General features: G+C 30.4%; 4 protein-coding genes across 5 annotated transcripts; 1 reads left to right on the top strand and 3 right to left on the bottom strand.

The window, feature by feature from the left end:
- Positions 1-6,560: 6,560 nt before the first annotated feature.
- On the bottom strand, positions 6,561-8,916 carry LOC127242519 (protein BUNDLE SHEATH DEFECTIVE 2, chloroplastic). Its single transcript, XM_051262070.1, has 5 exons — positions 8,776-8,916; positions 8,568-8,659; positions 8,011-8,098; positions 7,397-7,493; positions 6,561-6,798 (listed from the first exon to the last, which is right to left on the bottom strand). The coding sequence occupies exons 1-5, from the start codon at positions 8,831-8,833 to the stop codon at positions 6,720-6,722; spliced, it is 414 nt and encodes a 137-aa protein (XP_051118027.1). The 5' UTR covers positions 8,834-8,916; the 3' UTR covers positions 6,561-6,719.
- A 2,089-nt stretch (positions 8,917-11,005) lies between these two features.
- LOC127242756 (uncharacterized) lies at positions 11,006-12,845 on the top strand. The gene is made up of 2 exons (XM_051262442.1): positions 11,006-11,139; positions 11,330-12,845. The coding sequence occupies exons 1-2, from the start codon at positions 11,112-11,114 to the stop codon at positions 12,586-12,588; spliced, it is 1,287 nt and encodes a 428-aa protein (XP_051118399.1). The 5' UTR covers positions 11,006-11,111; the 3' UTR covers positions 12,589-12,845.
- A 1,093-nt stretch (positions 12,846-13,938) lies between these two features.
- Positions 13,939-18,017, bottom strand: LOC127242758 (rRNA-processing protein fcf2-like). Of its 2 annotated transcripts, none has more exons than XM_051262445.1 (6): positions 17,774-18,017; positions 15,779-16,040; positions 15,617-15,677; positions 14,695-14,772; positions 14,501-14,616; positions 13,939-14,302 (listed from the first exon to the last, which is right to left on the bottom strand). In XM_051262445.1, the coding sequence occupies exons 2-6, from the start codon at positions 15,997-15,999 to the stop codon at positions 14,188-14,190; spliced, it is 591 nt and encodes a 196-aa protein (XP_051118402.1). In that variant the 5' UTR covers positions 16,000-16,040; positions 17,774-18,017; the 3' UTR covers positions 13,939-14,187. The 2 variants fall into 2 exon arrangements, with proteins under 2 accessions (XP_051118402.1, XP_051118401.1); XM_051262444.1 differs by having other exon boundaries at positions 17,792-18,016.
- Positions 18,018-20,954: 2,937 nt separating this feature from the next.
- Positions 20,955-21,326, bottom strand: LOC127242577 (uncharacterized). Its single transcript, XM_051262157.1, has one exon. The coding sequence runs from the start codon at positions 21,324-21,326 to the stop codon at positions 20,955-20,957; it is 372 nt and encodes a 123-aa protein (XP_051118114.1).
- Between the last annotated feature and the right edge of the window lie 5,454 nt (positions 21,327-26,780).

The raw sequence follows: 26,780 nt of genomic DNA, 5'->3' as shown, positions 1-26,780 counted from the left end.
TTATACAATTATTATTATTATTATTATTATTTAGGATAAAATAATAATTTTTATTAAAAATGGTTTCTACTTATTTTATAAGTTACCCTCAATATTTTTTTGAAAAGAAAATGCACTTTTCTCTTATGTTTTTGGACATAAGACAATGCAAATATGTATAAAATATTTTTTTAAGAAGCAGAAGCTAAAAACACCTGCCAAAAGTCAATCTGAATAACGCCTAATTATATTTTAAATTTTCAAATTTATAATTTTTGGATTTTAAATTATACTAATTGGGTTGATATTACATGTTGAACAATAAAATTCAATATTATGTTGATTGAACATAAGCCATTAGATTACAATTTTTAATTCAATGACTTTATTAATTTAGGGGTTTAATAGTAATTTTTCAATTCTCCTAATTTATATAACTACGTCAATCCTCCATTCTCCTTCCTCTTTCAATGCAACTTCCTCCTTTGACGCAAACTTCAAAAGAACTCAGAATCTTCCAACATGCAACTTCCTCTTCCAATGCAACATTCATTAGAAAAAGAACTTATAAGTCATCATCTTATTATATACTCCCTCCGTCCAAGCTAAAAGTATACAATTACTTTTAGCCCGGAGATTAAGGAACAATAGTATTTTAATTATAGTGGGTAGGTAAAAGTAGTAAAATAACATTTTTTTCCCTTACTTTTTCGGTATAAAAGTAATGATGTGACGTAAATTAGGGGTATTTGTGGAAAAAATGGGGTATTTAATGAAATGATTACTTTGTAATTGGACGTCCCAAAATAGAAATATGTATACTTTTTAACTGGACGGAGGGAGTATGAGGAAACATTTCATAATAAAACATCTAGCGTATTGTTTGACATATTTCAGCATTGAATATATGCAGACTTCATATATTGACATGCAATGAAATTTACAAAACGAGAGCAAATACCTTATGTCTTTATGCGATTTATTGGATTGAATTTACTGGATTCAATTTATTTGATTGGATTATGACATCTTTAGTCAAATTTGAATAATAATTTATATAATTATGTTAATCCAATTTTTTTCATAGTTTTTCAACATTTAAATATTGACGAAACTATTAGAATTTCGTATGGTGTGTTAAGAATATGGTAAAACTGTATGTAGTACCTCCGGAGTTGGACCGGTGCTAGGCCAACTTTCGAGTATGGATGAGCCGGTGCTAGGCCATCAAAGAGTGAATAGATCTTAAATAGATTTAATATACTATTCATGTCAACAATGTGCACATTCTTTTCCGGAAGTCCAACCGAAAGAACTTTACAATTAAGCGTATTTGTAGATTATTAAATTGACTTACCGCAAATAACGACAAAATCTTATATTATCAACAACAACAATAACAATAAAAAATAACAATAATAATGCAAAATTGTCCATAACCCCCTTGTAGTTTTGAAACTTAGTGTAAACATTTCATTTACTTTAAAAAATGCATAGCGCCCCCTTATATTTTAAAAAAATGTTGCATTAAACCCCACTGTGGTTTTAAAACTCAACGTAAATCTCTACTTTACTTTAAAAAATTGCATGACGCCCTTTATACTTTCAAAAGTATTGCATGAAACCCTCTCTGTATGCAAAACGTACAAGAAATGATCTCCTCATCACATAAGAAAATTTTCATGATCGTGAGCTCAATTTCAAAATCACATTAGAGTTATGACCAATTTTATTTAATAATAATAATAATAATAACAATAATAATAATAGAAAATGTTCATTTGGGTTTGGAATTGGTTCAGATCCCTGAATGGGGAACAAAATCAATCAAAAGGATGCCCACTTATTTGCTAACACTTTGATGCCCATTTACCTACTTTTCTTTCCCACTTTGTTAATATTATTATTATTATATTCATTCCAATCCAATTTCCACAATACAACACAATCATTCATGCATGTTTTTCACACACAACCACTACAATTTGGGTCTAATCAAGTTGGATACACGTTGCGCTTTAAAAATAATAATAATAATAATAATAAAATATTGAAATAAATATCTAATATAACATAAATATATATATATATATATCTGATATAATATTATGAATAAAAATAATTTATTATAATATATAAATAAAAAAATAAATTCTTAATTTGACATTTTTTAAAATAAAAAAAAATAGAATGAATAGTACAAGTCCATCCAAAATTCAATATAATGTGAAAATCTACCGCCGCTATCCGAAAATGCTCCGGCTGAATACAATACTCTATTAACTAAGTCTGATAGGCAAATCATACTAGCCGAACTATATGTGGCATATGGCCTGAGCGTCGGGGGTCCAATCCTCAAACCAGACCATCTTTTACTAGACGAGTTTTGCATCATTTTTGTGTATATATATATATATATATAGATATATATTATATTTGGAGGTAAAATTGTGATTGAATATAATTTTTTAGAAGCATTATTATAATGATTAATTTAACTTTTATTATCTTATTTATATCTTTCATTCGTATTAGATGGATATCAATATTTAAATTATTTTTTTAATACTCGTAATATCATTACCTTCGACTTATTATTTTTACTATTTTATAAAATCTAAGTACTATAATTTATTTATTATAATATATTTTGATTTCTAATAATATATAAATAATAATTTATTATCAATAATATATTTAAATTTCAAAAATATTAATTATATAAATTATGATTGTGATATAATTTTTATAATAATTTTAAAATATTAAAAGTATTTGAATTTTTTGGATTAGTTATATTTGAAAAATTCAATATAAAAATTTAGAGAAACTTAATAATTGAAATTTGATATAAAAAATTAAAGAAATCTAAATATGTAGATGAATATCATATTTTGAAATAAATTCGAATTGTATTTATATAGATAAATTATCAAATATATTTTAAATTTTTAAATTTTAAATTTCAAATTGGAGTACTAATTAATAAGTTTTTTTTTTTATTATTTTTATTAGATATAATCAATTTTTAGAAAAGTAATATATGCGATAATTGTGTTTTCTAATAAAGATAATTAATGTTGTTGCAGTTAGAGCCGTTAACGATATGATCCGAGCCGAGTCAAATTTTAAGTGTTCGTTAACGTTCGCGAATAAGGCTCGTGTTTGTTAGTTAAGCTTTCGAGCTCGTTCGTAGTATTCGAGCTTGGCTCGTTAAGAATTTTTGTTGTTTGAGCTCGTGTTCGTGTTAGGCTTGATTAAGCTTGTTCGAGTTCGTTCGAACTCGTTTGTCTTATTTTTTAAAATTTATATATAAATTATAAAGAAAATTTAAAATTATTTTATTTATATATTTTAAATTAATATTTTATTTATTTATAAATTATAACTTTATATATATAATATTTATAATAAATATATTATTTAAACGAATATTCGCGAACAAAGCTCGGGCTCGTTCGTTAACCAAACGAGCCTGTTTATATTGTTCAGCTCGGCTCGTTAACGTTCGCGAATAAGTTTTAGTCGAACCGAATCGATCCGAACCAAGCCGAATTCACGAACGGCTCGATTCGTTTAATACCTCTGGTTGCAGTCAAAATTAATAAGATAATCATAAAACAATAATAAAAACAAGATGACAATAAGAGATGCTCTAATAGGTATTGAATATAAATAATAATAATAAAAAAAACATATGTAAACAAACCTTCTAATTTATTGAAGAAATATGCATAACTGTATATATGTATAAATATATTATATGGTATATGTATTTTATATTTTTGTTCTCTAAAATTGAATATACTTAGTTTAAATTAAATAGTTATTTTATACTCTATTCGTCTCAAATATCGCACAATATTGACACAATCATTGCTATATAGCTATTAAAAAAAAAAACTGCGTTCGGCACAGGAAGGTAGGTAGTACTATTAAGTATGGACTGATAATTACTATTAAGTATGGACTGATAATTTGAAATAATTTAGAGATTAGGTTATGTGATTGAAGAGAGCGAAGTGTATATATATATATAATTATTACTTATTTCGTCCCGCTCTAAGGGTTATATTTACTTTTTGGGTGTTTGATATTTAAATATTAATTATCATATCAAAATGTAGTACAAATTAAGAAAATACAAAAATACTTATGTTAGTGTCTTCTAATACTAATATAATGACATTTATGTAAAAACTTATACAAATATAAAAATATTTTTTAATGTTAATACAATGAAGTAAAAGATAAATAACCCTTAGAGGCGGATGGAGAGAGTATTAATTATTTCTAAGTTCGAAAAGATTGTACTGAGTTTAAGACAAATAAAAAAAACTATATATTGTAGGATGTTTGGGACGGAAAGAATATAATTTGGTTTTTTATATAAAAATACTCTTTTTGTCCAATAAATTTAGTCTCATTCATTTGTACTTTTACAAAAACAAATGAGATTAGATTTTCCGACCGAGGAAGTAATATTTTTTATAGGAATAGTTGTCCGGTAAATTTTGAAAAATAAAAATAAAAGGAAAATTTTTTTATTCAGTTCTCGATCATTATGCTAAGCAATTATTATCATAATACACAATGTGTACATTGTTCTTCAAATAGTATTGAATATATTTGGAATTTTGATTCGAACTAAATATTTGAACATATAATAATTATTATAAAATATTTTAAATGAGTTAATTTCAATTTCAAAACATGTCCATGCTGGCCTATTCAAGCAATATTTTAGTAAACAATATTTTGGAAACATTTTAATTTATTAAACAATTTTTAACGGTTTAATCAGTGAAAAAAGTAATTTAACTGTTTGAAAATTAAATTTTGAAATAACTTCTTGACCCAAAAAAACTAAATTTTAAAACGTTGTATAATTCAACGTTTTTATAATAGTGGTTTCTCTGTAAATTTTTTATTACTTATTTTCCCTTAAATATAAATCATTTCTTTTACAAAGTATTAATATATTTTTCATTGTAGTATATATTAATTGTTTTAATAACTTATAATTATTAATTTATGTATATATACTTATATATGTTTTCTCACATACTTTTATTTTATAAATAATGAATATATTAGAATAAATTTATTTAAAATTATAAATTTAATAAAAAATAATTTAATTAAAAATGAACTTAATAAAAAATATATATATATATTTTTTTTATTTTTATATTTTACACTATTTTAAATAAAAAGGTCATATTTTTTTAATATAAATACACGAATTTATTTTTAAAATGAAAAAATATTTATTAAAAATTTCATAATTTTCAATAAGTAATTATAAAAATTTTAAAAAATCCTACATAACAAAAAAGAAAACCCAACTAAATATTTATTGAAAATTATAAAAATTTTAAAAATTCCTACATAAAAAAAAAAAAAGAAAACCCAACTAAATATTTTAAAAATAAAATACAATATGTCTTTAATTATTATTTACACATAAACAATTAATATCAACCAACTATTTTACCAAACTGTTTACAAACAACTGAGTGAATCCGCTAATCAAATCAGCTAATCAAATTAGCACAAACAGCTAACTGAATTTGCTAGTCAAATCAATTAATCAAATAAACTAACAACTAATTGAATCAATTAAGATCTAATTGCCAAACACCCCGTTGTGCCTTTATTTGCTACTTCCTCTTCCTCTGTTCCAATACAATAGTCTTGTTTATCATTTTTGTCCGCCCTAAAACAATAGTCTTATTTCCATAAATAATCATATCACTATAAAACTACCTTTACTTTTTTATTATTATTACACAATTATCACTGTTTTTTACACTAATTCACTCAAAGGGCAAAAAAAAAAAAAAAAAATTAACTGTTTGCCACTACTAATATAATATCAATATTTTTTAAATTCCATGCCGAACACAACTCAGACTATAGTTTTGGAACGGAGATAGTATTAGTTTATAAAACTTAAAATAAGTTAGCAAAAGTTTGGTGTGTATTTGTTTGTGGAATACTGACCACCGGGGGACAATCCAACCGTCTTTTTTTTAAGTGGATGCACAATTTAATAAATTATCATTACAATATGTAAGAGATAACTTATAATTATTCCTTGGGCATTTTTATAAATATTTAATTACATTAGTATTTGTAACACTTTAGAGTAAAATAAAAATTAAGAGGGATTAGAACTTGAAATGGAAAAAAAATTAATATAACATATAATTAATTAAGTTTTTCTTAATCACTGTCCTTGAAATAATTTTAAAAAATAAATTTGTAAATATAATTTACTATTTGAGTATTTTGAACTACAATGATGACGTAGGAATCCGCAGTCGTTATTCGAAAGTGCGCACTAGGTAAACTCTCGGCCGAACCTAATACCTTGCAAACTAGGCATGACAGGCAAGTCACACTAGACGAACCATGTGTGACAGGCGACCTGAGGCCTTGTTATTATGTTAGATGGACAATGCACTGACTTCAATTATAAGTTCATCCTTGTACGTCTAATTATATCCAAAATATCACATCAATATTAATTAATATCATATCAAATAATTATTTCAACCGATCCAATCCTCGATCCATAAAAAAACATGTGTATTAATATTACATCATAATATTTATTGTATGTAGAAATACAGTAGAGAGAGAGAGAGAGTATCTTCTGCAGGTTAACATGCTACAACAAAATCAAAAGGCCCATTGAAGCCAAGAAAATATAAATCATGTCTGAAAATTGTGTGCTAATCATCAAATGAGCTCAGAAAACCACCAAGAAATCCAGCACCATTGCAGCTTCCACACAGAATCTCCTTCTTACCCCTGTCCCAAAACTTCATGTCTTAAAACGCAAAATTGCTTATATAGTTTCGAAAGTCAACACCATTCACCGTATGTTCGAAAATATTTTACAAAATTTCTAAAAAAGGAGTGAGAAGGCTAAAGCTAACACAATATCTTCGATTCAAACCACAAGTGGATTAAAAGCAAATTTTCCAATCGATGCCGAAGCCTTGAGATGAAGAAATAGTAGAGCCATGACCATAATTTATCATCACAATGTCTTCTTTCTTAGACAGAAGATCGTACGGAAAAACATAGATGTTGCAAATGTTCGATGATAGCAGAATCCCAAATAGAAAAAAAAAAAAAAAAAAAAAAAAAAAAAAAAAACTGAAAAGAACAGAAGCAATGTATTGGAAAAGAAAATATCTAAAAGCAAATGATTCTTGTCCTAAAATGGCTATAGTTAATCTCATTTGATTAGCACTTTAGCTTCCTAGCGATGACATTTTCCAATATCGTTAAACTTATATTGAAAATTAGCATCACTACTATAAGTCACCTGAACATTTGGTATAGTAGTGAAGATTTTAACCAAATTGACGGTATCAGAATATAAAGACGGATTGGATGATACCTGCAAAGCCAACACATTGCCCCGGCTTTGAACTGCCCATTGAAGTGATCCACGGAATTCACTCCTTTACCTAGGCATTGAGTGCATTGCTTGCAACCTAAGGATTGAGTCACAGGATCGAAAGAAATCAAGTATCAGATTATTTCTTCATTTCTCCCATGGTATGATGATTCCATGAATGACTTTACCAAGTTTTGATGCATTATATTACGAGGTTCATAGTTTGTCGATGTATCAGTTTCCTAGCTTCACAGTAAACTAAATCCAGGATAAACAAAAAGGTTCACATGATAATTCTATTTTTTATGCATTCTGAAAATTACAAAATCACAATGTTCATCTTGTTCTCGAGAGTCCTCATTCATCACTTTATGTATTGCTATATGAACATGACAAAAATTTCTCTCCAACAAAATTTCCTAGAGATAATTGTATTTATCTTGATTGCACCAATACCACATGAATATGACTCTTCCTTTGTTTTTCGATCACAACAGAAGGCTTCCTTTTTGCAACAAAGTTTGATTAACTTCGTCAAGTTCAAGGATGAATAGCAACCAATAAATTCATTAATAGTCACAAAGTAATCATTAAGCAGGATATGCTTCACTAACCATTTCCATCACAATCAGCACAGATTATGCTGTTCGGTTTGGTGCCTGGTATGTTATTCGATTTGGTGCCCGGTTGGTTCTCGACGGCCTGCAAATCAGAACAAGATCATTGAATTCACAGGAGCTCAACTGAAACAGAACGCTCGAGCAGAACTTAAACTATTCATCTAAGTATAGCTCACTATGCATCCTTACAACAAACTAATGTCAATAAACGGATCACCTTACATAAAATATTTCATGCGCAAGACTTTTTCACAAAGTATTTATAGTAAACAAAACCTTCTTATGAAACTTGATTGTGAATAAATATAGAGTGACAATTCCTCAAACACCCTAAATCATTGAAACAATTCCTCAAACACCCTAAATCATTGAAACGGAAGCTGGACTAACTTTACAAACAAATTTTTCCGATGAACAAACAATGATAATCAACAAATTCCAAAAATTGTGCAAAAAATTCGCAATACGGTCCAGAAATAATCAGACATGAAACCAAGCAACCTTGTGCGTGCACAAGACAACCAATTCTATCACGAAATTCAATCGCAAACCTTTATAGGTTGAAGAGCACCACTTTTACAGCTCGGATTGGTGCTGTCAATCCAACTAACTTTCCTGGAGGCATATTCATGGCTAATTAACCCTGAAAAGGAAATTGAACCAAAGACATCAGACAGTTCTACGCAGCAAACATGTAGGCAGATGAATTGCGACGCAAACATGTGAGAGAACAGATAAGGAAATGGAAATGGAAATTACCAGGCTTGTTGATGGAATTGAAGGACAAGATTGGTGAGAGACACAGAGAATTCGTCATTGCTTGGTTTCGTCTCTGGTGTGCTTGTAGACACTGAAGTCAAGTGGCAGAGATTAAGGATATGACTCAAATAAAATGCAGGCGTCCCCGTGGCCGTGGATTAGATAAGGCCGGTTATTTTTTATCTCAGAAACCGGACCGGACTTTCCGCCTCCTACCCTGAACCGGTTCCACTTTTGTGTTCTTACAAGGATTTTGTAGCACGTACGCTCTTTATTACTCCATTATTTTATCGTAGACATCATAATTGAGGAGAGTAAATAATTAAAAATATATTAATAAAAATAATAATTATTAATAAAAATAATTTTAAATTAAAATTAAAAAAATTAAATTAAAGTGTATAATATTTTTTCATAAAAATAAAAATATATGGGTGGAAAGGTGGACATAGTAAGTGCCACCGTAAAAATATTAATTTTTTTTTCCAAAAATATCAAATTATATCAAATCAACGTCTATTTATATTAAATTATACTCTCTCCGTCCAGCTACAAAGTATACATATTTTTATTTTGGGAAGTGCAATTACAAAGTAACTATTTTATTAAATATATATTTTTTTTTTTTCACAAATACCCTTGTTTTACATCACATCATTACTTTTATACGCCAAAAGTAAATGTATACTTATTGTTTGGACGAAGAAAGTATGATTATTTTAAATTTATAATTTTACCATTCAAATTTCAAGCTAAAATACGAACTCTCAGACAACACACCCTGAGTAGTACGTCCGTTCAGTTAAATTAAGCAACCTTTTTTTTAGCTGTCCATCCATATGTGTTATTTTTAAAATAAATTTAAATTAATCTATTTAATTTTTTATTCATAATTATTTTAAAATTTTGGTTTTAAAATTAAAATCTAAACTCTCAAGCAAACATACCCTAATTTTTATACAAATTACTAACATAGAATTACGCATACAACTATGTAACAAAAGTACAAAATTTAAAATCATACTTCTATAACTATTAACTAATAAAATATGATTAATTTATTAAGTTATTACAAAATTTCAAAATGATATATAAGATTGAGACTGAAAGAGTATTAACGAGTATATATATTTATATATTTGTAATTTATACTTCATCAATTTTTTTTATTTGCATTCCTCTCATATTTGTCTTTTCTTTTTTTTGAAAAAAATATTTATAGATATTAATTATATTTTAAATTTTATAATTTATCATTTATAATTTTTTAATTTTAATTAAAGTATTTAGTTATTTTAATATTAATCTACAATTATTTTTATTATATAATAATTATATTTATTAATATATTTATTAATTATATTTTACTTAAATTGTTGTATCTACGGTATTGTTGCCACTTTTAATGGGACGAGGGGAGTAGTTTTTAATCTTAAGATAGAAAATTTATCAATTATTGATTTACGATAAAATATATATAAGGTTTGTTTATTCAATAGTATAAGGATATTTCTATTCTTTTTTTTATATATATATATATAAAATAATTTTTGGTACGAGATTGGTACGAGATTCAAGAAATATTGATATTGTATTGATAATTAATAAAAAGTACGGGGTAAAGAATTTTTTGCCCTTGAGAATGTAATAGTATAAAAAATAGTGACAATTGTATAATAATAATGAAAAAATAAGAATAATTTTATAATTATATGATTATTTATAAAAATAAAATTATTATTTTAAGATAGACAAAAAATAGTAAACATGACTATTGTTTTGAAACGAATATAATAATAAATATATTTGTATATTGAATAGTAGATCATAATTATAAAGAAAAAAAAAATGTAAGTACATTGTAATAAAACGGGACAAAAATGATAAAATATATACATTTACAAAATAATATTTTAAAAATAATTATTTTTGAATTGTATAATTACAAAATAATTATTTTAAAAATATTTTATATTTTTATAAATACTCATATTTTTTATCACATTATTATTTTTATATCAAAAACATAAATACAATTATCTATAAATTACTTTTAATTAGCCATAGGAGAGGGAGTATATTCTTTCATTAAAAAAAAAAAAAAATACATACAGACACAATATATTGTCATATATGTCGTCATGCATAATGCATTGTGTGCACGGACAGCGGGCTGTAATCGCGATTATTTGTAGATCGGTCCCTAATAATTTCTAAACGTTCACTTCGCCCCCATAAAAACATGTTTATTCACGCTCCCCCAAAATTCGGTCCGTCCGAGACTCACACTCCTTCCCCAACCTGCGTCCACTGCGGTCAATCTGCACTCGCGATCCATGCCGCTGGTTTCCTCTAGAATTCGAGGTCAGTTTGCGCCTAATTTCAATTCTAGATAGCGGCTATACGTGTGTCTTTGAGTGGCTGGCAGCTGCTGTGTGTGATCTCCATGGTTGGAATCTCGATCCAGTGCCTAGCTAATTATTTACTGATTATTTTTTATTGTGATTTCTGTAATTGGATGAGAACTTTAACGTTTTTTGGTGGTGGTGTGAAGTGATGACGCCTCAGCCGAGGAGGAAGAAATGGACTGAGGCGGAGGAGAGGACTCTGATAGATAAGTATGGGGAGATGGCGTGCGACGGTACGTTGTCGAAGATGAAAACTAGGGAGAAGAAGTACAGGCCAATTGCTGTGTACGTGAATTCGATGCACCATGCCCTAGACCCTGCTGCGTACCCCTGGCAATGGACATGGAAGGATGTATCCACGAAGGTGCAGAATATGAGGCATCAGTATGTCCTTGTGAAGCAGAAGATTAAGAAGGAGGAGTCTGCTAGGGGACTGAGTGAGGATGAGGAATTTGATTGGATGGAAGGGATTACCCATTGGCCCAATTTCATGAGGTATAAGGAGGTTTTTGGGGATGTTGCAGTTGCATTTGCCTTTGCAGGGAGTGATGGTGTTGGAATGGTGAATGGGTGTAATGGGAGGTTTGAAGGGGCAGACAGCCATGATTTGGATATGGTGCAGTTTGGGGGTTTGAGTGAGGGTGAGGGAGCATTTGTAGGTGGGGTTGAGAATGGGGTGATGGATTTGGAGTTCAACTACGATGGAGACGAGGGGCGGCGCAGCAGAGGGAACAAAAGTGAGGATGTTGAGCCAAGTGTCGCCAACATGAAAAAGAAGAGGAAGGTGTCGAAAGTGCTGGAGAAGAAGGCGTGGGGAGTTGTAGTTAGCCAGTTGAATCACTTGAAGGAGATGGAGACTCGGTTTGCGCAGGATGAGGTGGAGAGAGAACAGGAGAGGCAAAGGAGGGATCATCTTCGAAACAAAATGGAGAAAGAGCACGAAAGGAAGTTTGAAGAAATGGAAGCCGATAGAGAAATTTGGGAGAAGTTGAGGCGGCAGTGGATGGAAGAATGGGAAGCTATGGAGAGAAAGAATGAAGAGATGGAAAGAAGGAGAGAGGAGGAGCTAATGCACAGAAGGGAATGGGAGGAGAGAATGAACATGAGGAGATCGGAGTGGAAGAAGAAGATGGATGAGATGCTAAGTCAGCATCGGGCAGAAATGGGACAGGTTCAGGCTAGAATACTACACGAGCAACAAAATATTACGGCTCAGTTTGTTGGAATTCTTTCACAATGGACCGGTCATCCCACCGGGCTTTCTGATCACTCTGGCGGAAGTGGCCATTATCTATCTCAGATGATGCAAAACTTGCACCATGTAAATGGCATGGTCCATGGTGATGCACGAGTCGAGGAGGAGGAGGAGGATAACCAAGAAGATCAGTTCATTGTTGATGGTTAATATCAAAAAAGATTGCATGATGCAATTTTACCCTGCAGGTGGAGGCAGTATAAAAAAATCGAGGTTCAGGTTTGCTATTTCAGCAGGAATTTATGTATAGTTACTATTCTTTATCTTTATTCCTTGAGAATTTTCTTGGTATTGATTAGATGGTTGGATAGAAGTAATAATAATTACCTCAACTTTTTCCTTGTAAGTATTATTGAGTAACATTTCCTAGTATTCTTTTAAACAAAAGAGATCCTGAATTCCCTCAATCTGTTATATATATATATATATATATATATACATGTGTGTTTCTGAAATTTTGGAGTATAGAAGAGTCTGTACTTCAATCGCTGAGTGAATTTGTGCTTTGCATGTCAGATTTATCTGTAGTTTCCACACATATATTTTGTTTGGTGGTCTTTTCTTGTTGGGTGAGATTGAGATGATAATATGTTAGTGTTCATCTTTGGCAATTGCAGTTTGATGAAACAGTTGTTATCATCTCTTTTTTTAACTTCTTGTCTCTCATGTTTACCAAAATGTACACCTTTTTTTATGCTTTAAACATATTTGGTTTATATTTTTTTGTCTTTTCTTGGTAAAAACATTTTTTCGGGTTGGTATCGTTAGACGACGATCACCCTTATCAGCATATATTAGAATGTGAGCTTGGAGAACCGGTATCATTGGTTAGTAGTTAAGTGCAATATTGTGAACTAGAGCAGAGCATATTGTAGGGGCTTTTAAAAGCTACATACATATCTATGGTTTGAGATGGAATGTTAGTAACACTGTAGATGTTGGTTCCAACATAGTTCGACAGCCATGTGCACGTTCTGATCTATACGGCAGTTGCTGGAGACGAGAACTAATTAACTAACTAACTAACTCAATTAATGGATGAGAGGGTATCGAGCAACTGGATTTGATCGATCTCCAGCAGCCAGATGGTATCTATCAAATATCAATCAATCTGGATCTCTTTTTCTTTATCTTCTTCCTTATTTGTCTTTCACAGGCTTAAATCATTACTAGGTGGATTATGGATCGTCTGGTATGGTAAGTAAAGATGGATATGATTTGTTAGCTTAGCCTCCATCCATATTTGTTGAGCATGGTTAGAGGTGAAATGCTTAATTTATACTTTATCTGTGAATGTAATGGAATGAAATGATGGAAGAGCCAATCTAAATTGGAATGAAGCATGAGCATGAGCATGAGCATAATATATACTCGAGCTTAGCTCTAAGCATGAAATCCAAGTGCTTAGGAAGTAGATGATGCAAGAATTGATTGCACATATACTAGAGTGGTTGACTCTTTTGCTTAGAACATTTTTTTGAGGACCGAATACTCGGCTGCTTGATCAAAAGCTCATTTTAGTTTGATTGTAGCCGAAATACACTAGGTACGAATTTGTAGGAATTTGGTATGAAGCCACCTGCAAATCTAGAGACATGAAACAGCCCAAATGTGTCCCTTTTCATGTAATACCAACCGACCTATAAATTTAGTTACCACTAGGGGCTGGTATGTAAAATAGTATGACCTTCCCTACCCTGCTTTGTTCGACAAACTAAAGAGTAAACCGGGGAACCAAGCCAGATTGCATCAATACCTTTGTTTCTTTGTGTTACTCTTTCCACGCTTTGAAGATTTCTTTATCTTCCATTGGTCGACCCCTGCAGGGCGATTCACCTCTTCAATTTCTCTAACCTTTCGTTTCCTGCATAAGTTTTATAATCACAAGAACAAATCAAATGCCTAGCAGATGGACCTCAAACTTTGTTTTGGTTTCTTATTTAGTTGTAGACAGCAACAAATAGAGATACCATTAACTTAAGAATCGAAGGATTGTTGCAACAAAACTACCCTTTCTCTGTGTATAGAAAACCTGCAACTTTCAATTGACACATTTATATACCTATAACTGTGAAGATTGCTATCAGAAAGCAGCTCGTCAGCAATGGTGGCTTTCCTCTGCTTCTTAGTGAGTCGACTGGCGTAGAACTCGGATGCGGGTTCTATCACAGTACCCACCTGAATAATACCAAACACAATCATTGATAAGCAGGTGGAACAGTAGGATAAAGTTGAGATCTTAGTAGATAAACTTACCTGGAAATACTTAGGAAGCGATTTTGATTTTGTGTCACCCTTCTTGTAGTGCCTCTTTGGATCGATGACGCCCCTCAGCTGAAATAATCGGGGAACATTTTAGGGTGTGTTTGTTTGTGGGTTTTAGTTTTTGGGATTGGATTTTTGATTGAATTTTTGAGTAGTAAAAAGTTGAATTTGAATAGTTGTTTGATGTGATATAAATAGAGGTTGATGTGATATTTTAAATGTAAAAAAGAAATTGTAATGTAATATAAAAAAAGAAAAGTAATTGTTTGATGTGATATTTTTGGAGAGAAAAAAGAATATGAATAGTAAAAAAACTGCGGTAAAAATGTCAATGACCAGTCCGACCAAGAGTTGGACAAGTCAAAGCTTGAAGCATGCACTTGCATTCGCATAATATTACCATATTGTTTGCATTGTAACAAACAATTAACTAGTTTTCCTTAGTTTTATGAACGACTAAATTGTCAAATAATAAATCTATGATATAACTCAAACAAAGTATCAAGAAGCAGATCTAGTCTTAAAGAGTCTAATTCTAAGTACCTCTTCTCCAATATAAAAAATTAAATAACAATAAGCCAGCAAAAAACATCCAAATCAACAAACTTATGGACATGTGACACAAATTGAAGAGGAAGATAAATATAATATGCAAATGAATTAATTAAAAGTAAACATGCCCTAAAAGTTCAAGTTCTGCACACATCACAATTCACATCTCAATCAATCTTCTCCTAGCAATGAATATACAGTTATCAATGGCAGCTGGTTTTCAGCAAATGAGTTTATTTTATATCATAAAATCACGTCCATATCGTTCAATTTGCAGTTCTTACTAATTGATTGTAATGTCCGAAACTATCTGCATTGTAAAATACCTACAAAGTTATCATAAACGTAAGCCTAACATTACCTTCAATAACTGGAGATCCTTCTTCAGTTCAGGAGTTATAGTTTGGGCAGGCATATCAAACCTATCATGGATTAAACACATATTCACAGCTCAAAAACGAATATTGTGCTAAATGATGAAGAAAAACACTACAAAAACAAAGGATTCAAATAAACTGATTACCAATTCTTTCCAGCGGTGTCCTTGACCTGTTTCCTCAACAATTTGTTCATCTTTCTCGGATCTTTGGGTGGAACAAAAAGACCATCAACAAGCATAGACTCGGGTTTGTAAAGTGCACTGGATTCAGCACCATCAACAGAACCTTTTTCTTTTTTAGCGGATGAAAACAAATCAAGTTTTGGTTGCCACGAAAGCCCTATAACAGCACTGTTCCCAGCCATGGCGATAGCTTTGGCTTGGTAGTAGTGTTAGTAAACGAAACCTGAAATATTAAATAGACGGTATACAACACTTGTTAATATTCATTCAGAGAGAAAAGGCAATGTTTCTTCCCATTTCATATAGGATATTGTTTGGTTTTTGGGTGAAATAGTTGTCAATGATGTAATGCTTGTATTGAGAATCGGTATGTTTGTACAGGATATCGTGACGTTGCATAATGAAGAAACTAATCCCTACAAGCACACAAATGAAGTATCACATAATTAAAAGTCCCAATACACCAATACATCAAATCAAAGAGAATGTAAAAAATAACACCATGGACATGCACTGGAATTATATTTTCCAAAGTTGCAGATTCCAATATTAGTTTTAACTGCAGGTGTAAAAATCGGACCGGAGGGGCAGGCTACCCCATAACCCACTGGCTTGCCTACAGCTAGAGCTGTTAACAAATCTAATAGCTCACAAGCCAAGCTCGACTCGACTCGTTCATAGAGACAAACGAGCTGAACTCGAGTTGGAAAATTATCTTTTTTACAAATGAGCCGAGCTCGCGAGTAGCTCAATTGAGCTCGTTAGTGATAATATATTTATATTATTTATATATTAATATAATATATATAATTTTTTATGTCAAAATTTATATTTATCATTAAAATTTGAATATTTCATTATAAAAAATTATGAATAAAATTAAATACATTTAATTTATATATTAAAAAAAATATATATATAGAATATGTATAAAATTCAAACGAGCTCGAGCTTTAATTTGAGTCTAACGAGCCGAGCTCGAGGTACTATTTTAGCTCGAACTCTTAACGAGCCTAGCCGAATCGGTACCATTAACAAGTTTGAGTCAAGCTCGAATAACCAATACTCAGGAGGATTGGGTTCGAATTTACTCAGCCAACCCAATCAACCTAATCCACTGGCTCACTACCTTAAAACTTTCTATCTTATCTTCTTTGTTTGCACAAATAATTCGATTCAAATCACTATATGACTTATTTAAAGAAAAATTGGTCGTATAAGTGGGCATCCTTTTATGTATCTCATTCTCCAACGCTGTAATGATCTTGTATTTGGGTGAATTACTCACGCATACATTGTCGACCCCATCACTTTTTTGTGTGGATGCTCGAGTATAATGCCCATATACAAGAACATTAGCGCGACGACGAGAATGACTAGAAGTTGCTTCTCATATAAATGTGTTTCTTTACCCCCCAAACCATCTAAATTTTTACTATTTGGTCTCTGTGTTCTCTCACAAGCATCCCATCAAACGAAATTTAATACCAAACTCAAACCAAATTTCTTCCCAAACTAATCAAAAGAAACACACCCTAGAAACAAAAATTAAAAATTGTCTATTCCAATCTGCAATAGCATGAAGATTGCTTATATAAATAGATGACTTCCTGTAACGCAAACATCAAAACAACAAGCAAATTAAACCTCCAGTTCAGTCTAACCCAACTCAAATACAGAAAACACAAGAAAATACAATACCGAACACATGAAAAATCGAGTACAAATAAAGTGTAAATTGGCAAAGAAGCAGCAAGAACAACAACCACCACCACCATATATTAATTTAAATTGAATTGAAATTGGCTAACATAACAACAAACAATTATCAATCTTCCACGAATTTAAATTGAAATAGCGTAAGAGCAGCATAAACAGTAACAATCAGCCATTCACCAATTGCACATAACAATCGGCATCGAAATTAATAAAACCAAGCAATTCAAAATTACTTACTGCAAGGATTGAACTTACGAAGCCTGCGACTAATCCGAGTAAGAAGAGGGCGACGGACGAAGGTGGTGGGAGCGCCGGAAGAAGAAATCGAGTTGGAAGTTTGAGAAAAAGAAACAGGTAGAAATTGGGTGTTAGGGCAAGACTTGTCCAACCGGTTCGAATCGCCGGTTTTTGGGTTCCAAATAGGCTCTTCGAACCGAACCGGGTTTGGTTAAGAAAAAGAGAGAGAGAAAGAAAGGAGAAATAAGGCGCAGAAGAAGAAAGAGAGAAAATTGGTATGGTAGGCGGCGGCGGCGGCGGCGGCGGTCGTGTAGAAATAAGTACTCCCTCTACCTTAAATATTTTGTAATATTTTTTCTTCTTTTTCTATTTGGAATAATATTTTCGACATCATCTAAATAAAAAACATAAATATATATTTCTCACTTTATATTTAATTATTAAATTATTCTATTTAATTTTATCTATTTAAATTGTTATGCAGAAATTAAATATTGTACTCCCTCCATTTCAAATACTATGCAATATTTTTTTTTTTATGTCCCAAACACCTTGCAATATTTTTAAAATAGAAAATAATTAATTATACTTAATTTATACCGTACACTTTATCCTCTCACATCATCCAAATAAAAAAATAAAATATATATTTCTGTTTCTATCACATCACCTCATTTCTAAATTATCCTCTTACATCATCCAAATAAAAAAATAAAATATATATTTCTGTCTCTATCGCATCACCTAATTTTTAAATTATCTAACTTAATACTACCCATCTAAAAACTTGTGCCAAAAGCAAATATTGCACATTGTTTGGAACGGAGGAAGTACTATATATATATATATATATATATATGAATATGAGAAATATGAAGTATATTTTATAGAATTAATACTATATTGATAAATAAAATTAGTATATTTTTTATATAAATAAAAATAATATTATCTTCTGCGGGAGAAAAACGATCTTTTTTTTATAATAGTGATATAATATTTAGATAAAAAATAAAAATAAAAATATTAATAAATACTAAATTATTAATAATATAAAATAAATAATATTTTTAAAATATAAATTAATTATTTTAATTAGATTTAACTTTAATTAATTGGATAATTATGATCTTTTAAAATTTATTTGTGTAGCAAAATAATTGGTGTCAGCGTGCCACCAGTCAGCCTAACCTAAGGTGTATTAATCGTTGATTATCATTGGCTTTTTGTGTTTAGATTTTTTAATATTAATTATTACATTATTATGGAAGTACAAATCAATAAAAAAAAATGATAAAAATATTTTTACTAGTATCTTATAAGACAAATAAAATGACATATGTGGACTAAATTATAAAAATATTTTTAATGTTAAGTACAGTAACATAAAAAACTGATACAATAATATATTACATTTATATATTCATTTTATAACTTTTTTATTTTTTTATTATACAATAATTATGGTTATTTTATATTTTTAGATAAATATTTTATATTAAATATCGAGAATTATGTTGACAATATAAAAATACTAAATACTTTTTCGCTAAATTGTCGATTTTTTATGACTTGTAAATAAATATTGTATATATTATATATTATATGAGAATTTATATATATAAATATTGTATTTTTAATATTAATTTAAAAATATATAAATAACAAAAATACTTGGTGAACCCAACCAACATGTGTGTGTTTGATTCGAATGATTATTTATATGATTATTTTATAAAAATAAATATATGCTCAAATAATATCAAAATTGAAATCAATGGTTTTTAATAAAATTAAAATTATAAAAAAATAAATAGATAAATTAATATAAACTAGCTATTCAAATTTGTAATTTGTCTTTTAAGTTTACAGTAAAAAATATATATATATATATATATATAAATCAAAATTGTGATTAGAAAAATTAAAATTGAATTCAATATATTATTCATCTCATTTTATTTGTCTATATTTTTATTTTCCTTCATCCCCCTTTATTTGTTCTTAACTATTTAAGAAATGTAACTATATGTATTAATCAATTTTTAAAATTTAAAATTTTTATGGTGAAAAAGCAAACATATATATATCGGAGAAATAAAAATGATTTTGAATAATCTTTATGGTGAATAAATTGTTGCGCTCACATCATCTTCTATCGAATAAATATATGTTAAAAAACGTAAAAGTCATAAATCTTCTTATAGTTGCGGTACATTGGAATCTATTAAACTAGGAAAGAATATTTTCATTGGGAAAACAAAATTTCAGATGCAGATAAATAAATCTGAAAAACCTTCACCAGAAAATTCGGACTTTGATATTTATTTTAGAGAGAGTCGGTACATAAACGATGCGAATGCAAATCTTTATGTTTTAAGTTGGTGGAAAGGAGAAAGATGGAGATTTCGAGTATTATCTAAAATGGCAAGTAATTTATTGTCAATTCCATTAACTACAGTGGCTTCGGAGTTTATTTCTCGTGCCAGTAAAAGAGTTATTGATGATCGACGCGCTTCTATATTATTTGATACTGTGCAAATGTTATTTTGTACTAGCGATTATATAAGAAATTTCATGGACTTTAAAAAGATATTTCGACAAAAGTAAAATTTTAATATACATATTTATTTAACATAATTTCTTACTTCAGAGGTTATATTGAAATCATTTGTAGAAGGTATTGGGTGACGATGAGGTTTTTGGTTATAAAGAAATTATATTCCTGGATTGAGATGAAAATATATATTGGTCCATGATTACTTTTTTTACCTTTTAAATTTTTATTATTTATAAGGTAGATTTTTTTTTGTAAATTAAATACACACTTTCCTTAAAAAAATATATATATATATATATGATACTCATATTTATTATTTTTATATTATATACGCATTCTATCAAAAAAAAAAGTAATAGCTTCGGAAAATAGTCTCGGAATTTAAAATAAATCCGAGACTATTTTGTGTAGCTTTGAAATTTATCTCGAATTGATACCCATGACGTAAAACTCGTCGTCATTTTGAAGAGTCTCACGAACTCTGAAACTATTTTAGATAGTATCGAAAAATCCGAAACTATAATCCGAAGTGAAAGTATTCACAAGCGTGTCGATGAATTTTTATAATTGTCTCAGAATTTGCGAAGTAATTATTAATTTTTTTTTTAGTAAAAGATAAATTCAAAAGCTTCTCCGGAAACCTGCTGCCACCGCCTCTTCTGCTGCCGCCACCGCCAAATAAGAAGAAGAAGGAGAAGCCGCATCCTCCGTTGCTGCGGGAGAAAAAGGAGGAGAAGACGTCGTTACCGCCGTTGGCCCCGCCTCCGCTGCCGTCGCTCCTTGAGGAGGAGAAGTAGAAGCCACCGTTGCCGCAGTCGCCGCGCCGCCGCCGCCACCACCGGAGAAGGAGGAGGAGACGCCATTGCCGCCGCCAGCCCTGGTGGAGAAGAAGGAAGAGGAGGAGAAGATGTTGTTGCTGCAGCCGACGTTGCCGGGACAGGAAGAGAAGGAAGAGGAGAAAATGTCGTTGCCGGCCGCCGGCCCCGCTGTCATTGCTGGGGAAGAAGGAAGAGGATGAGAAGAAGCCGCTACCGCTGCCGGTCCCGCCGCCTTCGTTGCCGGAGAAGAAGATGGAAGAGGGGATGAGGAGAAGAAGAAATATAGAAGCAGAAGTAGAAATGAAGAGAAGGTTTTGGGGGAAGAAAGAGAAGAAATTATTTTTTGAGAGGGGAGAAATGATGGGTGGCGGTGATAGGGTTAGTTTTGTTTATTTATTTATTTTTTTGAAAAAATAGTTTTAAGTTATTTTAATTAAGGGTGAGAGTATAGTGACAGGTGAATTAAAATCATTTGATAGGTTTGAAAAATTTCAAGATTAATAAAAATTTAAAATTTTTTAGACTAATAAATGTTCAGAATTTTTAAAACTAATTAAAATAGATTTGAAATTTTTGAGGCAAATTAAAATAGATTCAGAAGTTTCGACACTAATAAAGATTAAGAATTTTCAAAACTCATAAAGATTCAAAATTTTCAAAAATATTTAAAATAGATTCGGAAACTCTGAGAATAATTAGTATAAGTTCGGAAGCTCCAAAACTAATTAAAGGTTCAAAAATTTCGAGACTAATAAAGGATTAGTATTTTCGAAACTAATTAAAATAGATTTGGAAGTTTCAAAACTAATAAAGGTTTGGAATTTATGAGAATACTTAAAATAGGTTCAAAAATTTTTAGACTTATTCGGAAGTTCCGATACTAATTAAAAGTTTGAAATTTTCGAGACTAATTAAAATAAGTTCGGAAGTTCCGAGACTAATATAGTTTGAAATTTCTGAGACTATTTATAATATGTTCAGAATTTCCAAAACTAATTAAATAGGTTTGAAAGTTTCGAGACTAATATAGTTTGGAATTTATAGTTCAGAATTTCCAAAACTAATTAAATAGGTTCGAGAGTTCCGAGACTAATAAAAAGTTCGGAATTTTCGAGACTAATAAATGTTCGGAATTGCTGAGACTAATGAAAGTTCGGAATTCCTGAGACTATTTAATATAGGTTCAAAATTTTCGAGATTAATTAAAATAGGTTCAAAATTTTTGAGACTAATTAAATAGGTTCAGAAGTTTCAAGACAAATTAAATGTTCAAAATTTCGGAGACTAGTGGAGGTTAGAAATTGCTGAGACTATTTAACATAGGTTCAGAATTTCTAAGACTAATTAAAATAGGTCCGATGTTCTGAGACTAATAAATATTTGGAATTGCTGAGACTATTTAACATAGGTTTGGAATTTTTGAAACTAATTAAAATATGTTAGAAATTTCAAGACTAATAAGGGTTCAAAATTTTCGAGACTAATTAAATAAGTTTGGAAGCTTCGAGACTAATATAGATTGAAATTTCTGAGATTATTTAAAATAGGTTCAAAATTTTCGTGGCTAATTAAATAAGTTCAAAAGTTTCCGAGACAAATTAAAGGTTCGGAATTTTTGAGACTAATAAAAGTTTGAAATTGCTGAGACTATTTAACATAGGTTTAGAATTTCCGAAACTAATTAAAATAGGCTCAGAATTTCAGGACTAATTAAATAAGTTCGGAAGTTTTGAGACAAATTAAATATTCGAAATTTTCGAGACTAATAAAGGTTCGGAATTGTTGAAACTATTTAACATAGGTTCAGAATTTTCGAAACTAATTATAATAGGTTTGAAGTTCTGAGATTAATAAAGGTTTGAATTTTTCAAGACTAACAAAAGTTCAAAATTTTTGAGACTATTTAAAATTGGTTCAAAAATTTGTGAGACTATTAAATATAATAAAATATATATTTAAGATAGCTTTGAAAAATCCAAAGCTATTTTAAATAGTCTCGGAGTTTCCGAGAAAAAAATTAATTTAATATTTATTATATATTTCGAGACAATTTTCGAAGCTATTTCTTAAAATTTTGTAATGACAATTTTATATACCTCTGTATAAAAAAATATTTCTTCAAATCATTTCACAAAACAAAAAATATCCATAAAATTTTATACTTTTTAATATTCGATATTTAATCAATGATTTTTTTATATAAAGGTGGCCGATTTCTAAAAATATATATCGGTTCGTGTATATTATTATTTTTTTACCTGTTATATTTTTTATTATATTTTAATTGTTTAAATTATTTATTATTTGATATTTGATTAATATTTTTTTTATATATGCAGATTATTGCATTATGGAGATATACTGTCAGTAGAATTAATTATAATATTTCTTTTAATTTACAATTGTTTGTTTCTATTTATCTTGATGATTTGTTTTTATTAGTTTGGCAGATATTCTATTTTATTTTTGTTTTTTTTGTAAATGATAATATAATAATTTGATTAAATTTAAATTATTTATAAATGATTAAGCTTAATTTAATGATCTCATTCTTTCAAGAAGCAAATGATGTTCGAATTGGAGATAAGTGTACTTGGACTACTTAGATTCTTTCGGATAACTTAAATTCTATCTTTCGGATAGAAGTGACACAAAAAAAAAAATCATATCACCTAAAGCAATCTGATGTATGCCAAGAAAACTCGACTTAGTTCGATATGACATAATGCAATGCAACCAAGATACCGACGGAGCCAGTGGCACAATAAGTGATAGATAAGATTATCTTCATCTCTATCCGCCGCGGATGAATTCATTGCAAACTTTTAAAGCGAAGGGTTTTATACAAGTAGCTAAACTCTTTCTATTAACTTTCGCTTTTCAAGATGCTCGTACAAATAAATATGTATATATATGTAACATATGTGCAGTCGGTAAAATTCCAAAAAAAAAAAGAAATAATAACATATAAAAACACGGTTATGTCAGTTGCCACATCATCCAGATATGTTGATGTGTAAATAATAGGATTAAAATAGTGTGTAAATAGAGAAACACAAAAGTTTGTTTACCCAGTTCGATCGAATAAAGATCTACGTTTGGGGGTTCCAACCCAAGCTCCAATCCACTACAAATCAATCGAATTATACATCTCGATACTTTCCAATCATAATCTCCCAATGATCTCTATCAAGATAACAAACATACAAATATTCCCAATTTCAAGTTTCTTTGCAAAGAACGCTCACCAGGTCGCAACCAGTGTTTCTTGAATCACCACTAGAAAATCTCAAACGGAATGCAATTCGACTCCCAATCTAGTCTTCAAGCCTCTTTTACAGTTTTGTTATATCCGTGTAGTCTGTTCTCCAACCGGATCACAAACTCTATAATTGTATTCAATCTCTGTCTTGCTCGCATAAGGTATTTGGTATCACGAAATAATTTTCCAGAAATTCTAACCAAATTCTCGCAGCTCTCTCTCTCTTTCATGTAGAAGATCTTGAAGAATTCTTTCTCTAATCCACTCTATAAAATTTCTCTTTTTTTCAATTAACCTCTAATCAATTCTCACTGTAGTCCCCTTGCACAGCTTAATAAAGTAACCATTTTGTAACAACTTTGGAGCAGTTATTTTGTTGAGAGCACATTCCAAATAACAACTTTAATTAAGTCCAATTTTGTCCTTCAAATTGAAAATGGTTTCTAAGTTGATATTCTGTCAATTAACTTAGTGATTTGACCATCATAATCATCATATACTGATTAAGCATAAGCTGATGTGGTCATCCAACTAACCTTCGGATAACATCGTCCAAAAAAATATGAATGTGTCAACATTCTCAATAATCTCCCCATTTTTTTGTTGATGTTTCCCAACAACAACTTAGGGAATGAGATGATGACACACAACAATCTGATAGCTTCCACTAATATGGCCTAGGCTATTACAAAAGAGAATGAAAGGGGTTACATACTTCCATCCAACTAACTTTGACTAAGCTCCCCATCAATCATATAATCAAGATACTTCGATAGCCATGAACATAGACCAACAAATTACAAAAATCTTACAAAAACATCGAAGATAAGCCACAAAAGTAAGCATCATATAGGTCCATTTCGCCTTTTTTGCTCCAAAATCTCCTTCAAGATTGCTCCCCCTTTGGGGATCATCAAACCCAAAAGGCAATTTCAGTCCTCAGAAGAGGAAGGCGTACGTTCAACTTCATTTGCCAAATCTTCAGAATCTGTAACATTTATCGAGTCTTCAGATGTTGCAATCCCCAACTTCCTGCTTGACTTCCAAAAGTCCTTGACTGTAAGATTCCACATTATTTTCTAAATAGCGAATACGATCTTATAAATGAAGAACAAGAGTGGCACCTCGAAGAACCGGTTGACCATAAAAATCATTATGCATCTTATGCATGTTGGTTGTTGGCTGATGATCTGGGATCTGAGAGAAATTGTCCTCATCAGTAAGAATAATTCCCTTGTTTGCTATATAAGCTATTATAATAGCAGGATAAGGTAGACGCCCTTTCGTTTTTCACTTTGCAAACGTGACCATCTTTTGCAACACAATCAAACCAAGATTCACGAACTCCAGGTTGTTGTCAATATTGTAGATTAGCCTTCCAATTCCAATTGACAAAAATGAGGAATTCGCCGTCGGGTAAATGTTGTAGCAACATAACCTAAACAAGCAATGATACCTCATTGAAATGTTAGTCGGAGTAAAACTATATCTACCAAACTCGACTGTTTTTCAGCAGATATAACCCTTCCAATGCTTGCAGTAGACTTGTGCACATAGTGATCTGGTCCAAATTCCAAATCGCTCGTGAGAGATGCAGAAAGTCAATTAGATTGTTTGTAGATAACTCAACCATCCGCCCTCGAACATACAACTTGTTGTACCATGGGGACTCTGAGTTCATCAGTTTTGGGGATAAATTTGGGTAGAATTTCTTCGCCAGATTCGGACAATACTTCTTGAAACATCAAGCCCAATGCATTAAATGATTGTTCTCTAAGTATGTGAGAAATCCACAATCCCTATGTTCATACCTTATGAACCTTGTTTCCATAATCAGTTCACACCTTGAAAGCACTTTGTGGTAGAATTTATTCGAAGCTTTATCAAAAAATTTATATTCAAAAGCGTCAGAAAAATCTAGAGATTCAGTTTGAGAGGGACTTGATTCATCGTTCCTTTTCCTCTTTCTAGAACTTTGTTCAGCATCGATGCGAGTGTGGTGATATGTTTATCACTGTCTCCAATGGTATACTTGTCACTTAAATCACTGTGCACATCACTTTCTTCATTGACAGAGTCCTTTTGTTTCTCTATATTTTGAGTTCCTTCAGCAAGAGCACTCTGTTCCTCCATAACTTCAATGTTTTCAGAAGAAATTTCCTCAGTATCACTATCACTTTGATCCTTCATTTGAGCATTTGTTTGCGGTGCAATTTCATTGATGTCAGACACTTATTCTCACCTTAACTGACTCCATCTTTTAGTAACTCCGAGTGGATTCATCCCTTCGGAAAAATTGATTTTGAGAGGCACAACATTTTCAGCAACTCATAATGGATCGATATATTCAGATCCTTCTTGATCTTG

Source organism: Andrographis paniculata, unplaced genomic scaffold, assembly GCF_009805555.1.
Source record: "Andrographis paniculata isolate CXL003 unplaced genomic scaffold, ASM980555v1 Contig87END, whole genome shotgun sequence".
Classification (NCBI taxonomy): domain Eukaryota; kingdom Viridiplantae; phylum Streptophyta; class Magnoliopsida; order Lamiales; family Acanthaceae; genus Andrographis; species Andrographis paniculata.
This window is presented reverse-complemented; position numbering and strand designations above follow the sequence as displayed.